At 37.5% G+C, this 6,000-nt stretch overlaps 1 protein-coding gene across 1 annotated transcript; it reads left to right on the top strand.

Moving 5' to 3' along the window:
• Positions 530-2,992, top strand: LOC109840147. Its single transcript, XM_020408666.1, has 4 exons — positions 530-1,021; positions 2,029-2,166; positions 2,253-2,401; positions 2,728-2,992. Exons 1-4 carry the CDS (start codon positions 706-708, stop codon positions 2,770-2,772), a joined length of 648 nt encoding a protein of 215 aa, XP_020264255.1. The 5' UTR covers positions 530-705; the 3' UTR covers positions 2,773-2,992.

Raw genomic sequence — 6,000 nt, 5'->3', positions numbered from 1 at the left:
ATATAATTATATATACATATAAACAGGGAACCTCTCCCCACTAGTAAAAATTCTCATATCCTAGACGGAATATTCTAGACGGATTTTTTTCCGTCTAGTTTAATATTAAACTAGACGGAAAAAATTCGTCTAGAATATTCCGTCTAGAATAAACATTCTAGACGGAAATTTCCGTCTAGAATAGTATTCTAGACGGTTTTTTTATTTTATTTTATTTTTTTTTAAATAGGGCAAACTTCCTAGACGGAAAATTCCGTCTAGGATACATCCTAGACGGAATTTTCCGTCTAAAATGATTGCCCCCTTTTTAAAAATAAATTTGAAAATTCCCACCATATTTTTTCCATTCCCCCTTTCCGCCCTCAAATCCCTATCTCCAAATCCCTCTCCCTCTCCCGCTTTTGAGAGAAAATCCTGATCCCCTTTCCGCCCTCAAATCCCTATCTCCAAATCCCTCTCCCTCTCCCGCTTTTGAGAGAAAATCCTGATCCCCAGCTCGCTCAACTTCTTCCCCAAATTTATCCCTCTCCCTCTCCCGCTTTTGAGAGAAAATCCTGATCCCCAGCTCGCTCAACTTCTTCCCCAAATTTAAACTCAATCCACCATCGTGAAGCTCGCCCTTTCTCCTTGTTCCCATCGAAACCCTAACCCTACTCTCTCCAAAACCTCCTCCAATGTCTCCCCTCCCTCACTCCCCTCTCAACGATGGCCAGCCCTAACTCCAAAACCCTAACCCTAAAACCCTCGGTCTCCACCTCCTTCACCGAAGAGCGCCTCCGCGAATACAATCGCCGCCGCCAAGCATCCTCCTCCTCGAACCCCTACCTCTACCTCCGTAGCCTAGGCCTCAGCCCTGGCCGTGAGATCTTCGCCTCCTCCGCTCGAACCTCGGCCTCCTCCGTCCTTCTCATGATCCAGGAGTGGGCCCCGTCCTGCCTCCTCCTTCTTCATTGTTTTGAAATCACAGTAGTTTCTCTCTCTCTCTTTTTGCGGCGGATTCAGATGAATCTAGGGGTTTCAGGTGAAATGTAACTCTTCTATCCTTTAATTTTTGTTGCAAGTAAAACTAGAGTTTTCCTCTTATTTTTCTAGTAATTGTTATACTTTTTTTTATTTTTAAGTATATCTAGGGTTTTCACGATGCAGATACTGAAAAACATTGAGCATGAATGAGAGGAGTTCAGACTCTGTTACAAACTGAATAGTAAGAAGGAAGAAAAAATAACTAAGCTTAACTTATTTTTGCCATAAAGCTCTATTTTTTCATGGGTCGGGATGTGTTTTTTTTGGTTCACATCAAATTAGCGGCAAAATGACAACCGATGTGGAAAGTAATTGTACCTGTGGAAGTTGAAATGTCGATAAAATTTGTTAATGAAGGCCAAACTCAGAACGAGTCAAGTAATAATGATATGTAAAAGAAATTGAGAGAAGAGTAATTGTCATTCATTTTTCTTAGTCAATGTTTATGGAGAGGCTATGAAGATTAATGTTGCCGTCATTCACAGGTAAATGTCTCCTGTTGAGGATATTTCATGTAAATAGAGAACTGATTCCTTCTGGTCCTATGTTCTTACCCACTAGTTTGAAGCAATCCACCATCTTTGAATAAGAGGGTTCTTGGATGCTGTCACTGGAGGCAGCCAACACCTACTTAAATTGATCTCATAACCTTTAGGACGCATGATTGACTAGCGTGTTTAGGTGATGATCCTCTTTTATTGTTATGTGTTAAATGATATGTCTTTTTAATTAAAATCTGCCAGTTGTTAGCTTATGTCTCTGTTCTTGAATGAGTGAGTTCCTTATTGTGCTAGGGGAGTTGGATTTCAAAAGTCTTCTATTTCTATAGTCCCATCATTGTCCCATACTCCGCATGAGGTTTCAATCTATTGAAGTGGACAAGAACCGTGAAACTACATATTTTTTTATGAAACTTTTCAAATTTATCAAATATATTAGATTTGGTAAAATTTGTTTTCTTTCCATTATATCAAGCTGGTCTTACTTAAAACTGCACTTTATCAGGCAACATTACCTCAATCAGGATCTTCGAGGCAACAATTACTTTCAACTTTCTATATCTTTATATCTTCATTGTCCTATTGAAGTGCATGATCATGATCCATGCGTTATGTAGGAGATATGTTAGGATGGCTCCTTCAGGTCTGCTTATTTGTTTTGTGCTTGGAATCTCAACCTAATTTTAATTTCATTGTAATGAAATTAACTTCTTGATCCTTTGGTTCCAGTTGATTTATCCCCACCATCAGCAGCAAGGGAAGGTGTTTCTTTGCTGCTTGAGCTTATTGATACCTATGATGGCATGATGGTTCATGCATCTAGGAAGAAGCCTGACTTTGATCCTGTGATTGCTGCTTTACTGGATCCTATAATTCAGGTATGCTTCAGATTTTAAAAGCTCTGACATGCACTTGGAGCCAAACTTCATACTAACATGTAACTGAAAACAGTGAAGTGCCAACATATCAAAAGCTGTCTTGGTAGGCTTCACAAATAGCTTACAAGATTTATGCCTTGATTAGCAATGTCACTGATTTTAAAGTTCCTTTCTGTTGATGTTACTTGTAATTAAATTGGCGTATGCAAGAGAAAATTAATGACATGTAACATGTGGTTCATGGCATTTCCAGTCTTGGATTTATTTATCTTTGATTTTGAATGATGATATATCTTTGTTTTTGAATGATAATATCGACTGTAAAGGCATGCATGATGGTTGGGCTGAAGGGAATCGTTCCAAGAAGGTGAAAAGCGAAGATACATGCAATCATTCTGACAAAGGCGAGGAAGATGTTGAAGAGGAAGAGGCAAGGAAGAATAGGCTTGGGCTTAATAAGAAGAGTGGTGATGATGATGAGTTGATTGCAAAGGGAAAATCCTATGTGAATTTGTGTAAATAATTGATGTAAAAGTTTGTAAACAATTTTTTTTCTAGTAAAAATATTGAATGTATTATTGGAATATAATTAGATTTGATAATGGAATAAAATTAGATTGTGTTGGATATGAATATAATTTAGTGTTGCTCAACATTGTGCACATACACCCAAAGCAGATCCTTTAAAAAAAAAAAAAAAACACTGTAGCATATTATCCTAGACGGAAATTCCGTCTAGGATGCTCAAATTCCGTCTAGGATAGCTTATTTTTTTAAAAAAAATTTAGAAAAATTAAAAAACATCCTTCCGTCTAGGATGATTATCCTAGACGGAAATTTCCGTCTAGAATACTCATTCTAGACGGAAATTTTTTCCGTCTAGGATGAAGTATTCTAGACGGAATTTCCGTCTGGAATATTCCGTCTAGGATGTATTCTAGACGGTTTTGAATTCCGTCTAGAATATTCCGTCTAGGATGTATTCTAGACGGAATTTCCGTCTAGAATACTACATCCTAGACGGAAACATCCTAGACGCATATTCTAGACGGAATTCCGTCTAGAATACCCATCATAGACGGAAATCTGAGTATCCTAGACGGAATTTTCCGTCTGGGATACCTTATTTTTTACTTGTGCCCTGTTTTTCTGGTTCAAAAAAAAAACAATGAAAATACTGATCTTAATCTATTCTTAAGTACAATATTTCATTCATAACATACCTAGGTCTAATATTAGTAATGTCAGATTAGAACTTAGACGTGTCAACATAACATATTACTTATTCCATATATCCGTCCCAATTTTTGGCCGCACGCAAGCGTTCCTTGGTTTAGTTCGTTGTCCAACAAACAATTTAGATCCCCTAATTACTTTTATATTAGTTTGTTTAACAAGTTATTGCTTACAAGATTGAAGGTGCTCAGTGTAAATGAGGGACAAAGACAAGAAACGGTGTCCACTATCCACCCACTTGTGCTATTTAAATGGTGATGGTGCCGAAAGCAACACAAATCTATACCACATCACATGAACACCAATTTAGGACATGACTTTCTTAACTAAGTTTGGTTTGGAAGAATATTTATTAATAACCACGATTTTATATATCAACCGTCTCATTTTAAAATAACTTCCTTGATTTGATTAGTGAGATCGTCCTTGTTTATGTTAATCGATGCAGGTTTAGCACTGCCATTAGAAAAGTACTCGGGAAGAATGATTTTGAGATGGGAATCAATGACTTGATTTGAAAGTGAACTTGAGATTAAGTGCATCAGAGGGGGAAGAAATTTTCAAAACAGACCCAATCCTGACTTTTATCCCAAAAATCGATCCATTCCAAAGTTTATTATAGAAATCGACCTACTTTCTGTCCACGTTAGCATCGTAGCCATAAACTAGGTCATTTAAAAAAAAATTATATTGCTAATTAGTCAGAGTTGTCAATCCCGACTAATTAGGAGCAATCTGTCAACTCCTTAGAAGCTCCGCTAATCACACTCATGATTAGCAAGTTAAAAAAGTCGGGGTTGCGAACTCTAACCATTTTGATCGAGGTTTGCAACCCCGTTCATTTGGCAGAAACTTCCAGCCTATCGCATGCCTCATGGGGATAGAAATGGTTGGGGTTTCCAACCCCGACCATTTGGCAGAGACCTTCTAGCACACAGACTTGCTGGAAAATCTCATCTCCTACTACGCATATATCAATCTTTGACTAAATTTTTTAGGTTTAACACAAACTCTCCTGCTACACATATATCAGTCCATAATCAATTTCGATCTTAAATAAACACATATCTTTATATCTATATTACATTTATAACCAATTTTAAGCAAAAACATAACATGTAATTCACTTACTAAAAATCCAATCATAAACATACAGTCCAACTAGCATTTCAAACGTAAACATCATAAAACAAGTAATATCAAAATTTAGCAAATATTTAGAACTCCCTTTCCTCTCGCTCCTTGTCGCTCTTCCTCTTCTTCGTCTCCCCCTTCCCTGTTCGCCTTCAACATGAGCTTGGACGATCTCATCATCTAGTTGTGTGTGAACTTGTGAGCGCATGACATGCTCATCGCCATGAACCTACTGTGAGCATCCAGCTTGAGATTGCTATGAACACCACCTTCCTCATGTGCACGACTTGAGCCCACCCTGGAGTGTCCATCGACTCGTCGACGCTTGTATCATATGAGTCGTTCTTGACGTCCATCACGATTTTTATGACGCGTCTTTCTAAGAGCAGACCGAATCTTCCTTATGATTTTAATAAATGCATTTCTCACCCCTGGCTTGGTAGTCGATCTCAGTGCATCATGTACAATAGAAGCAATTTCATCGAGTTCTTGTATCTATAAGATAAAAAGTGGAAGAAGATTATTAGCAATTAGATGATAATAAAAATAACAATCACAAAATAATTGTATATTTATCCTATCTACTTACCAACTCTCTCTCAACTGGACCTCTTGGTATGTTCTCCTTAGGTGCTTTATTCTCTTAAAATATTCATCGGCGAGTAATCCCCTAATACCAATGTAAGCACACATCTAGTTCTGGTATGTCAGCTCTCTTCATCACTACGGCATTCTCCCTCAACTCCCAATTCCCAATGTAAGCATGATGAATTATCTCCTAATTTTGATCATGTGCTCCTTTTTGGGGATTTCTCTCTATTGATCTAGAATATGCTATTTTAATCCAAATAGTTGAAGCACACAATCAAGTATATGTATTTTGACAATCTCAAAGCATATAATCGATACTCGAGTACAGCATAATCTTTACTATCTCTGCAAATATCTCGTAGTGAAGCTAAAACTAGTTCATAAGGCATCCACTTGACCTATAAAAAAAATTACGAAAATTTACACAGTAACATATGATATATTTTACTTGAATATAGTTAGATATTATGATTGTACACCTGTTCATCCTCCATTTGATCAAGCTCATTTCTATAAAAGTTTTGTAGGCGTCAAAAAATGCTGAGAGATATCCGAATACAGCTCAAAAAGGCAGAAGAACACAAGTATGGGCTGTCTCGCACGCGAGACAGACTTGACTGTCTCGCCCACGCGAGACA

Source organism: Asparagus officinalis, chromosome 5 (assembly GCF_001876935.1).
Source record: "Asparagus officinalis chromosome 5, Aspof.V1, whole genome shotgun sequence".
Lineage (NCBI taxonomy): Eukaryota > Viridiplantae > Streptophyta > Magnoliopsida > Asparagales > Asparagaceae > Asparagus > Asparagus officinalis.
This window is presented reverse-complemented; position numbering and strand designations above follow the sequence as displayed.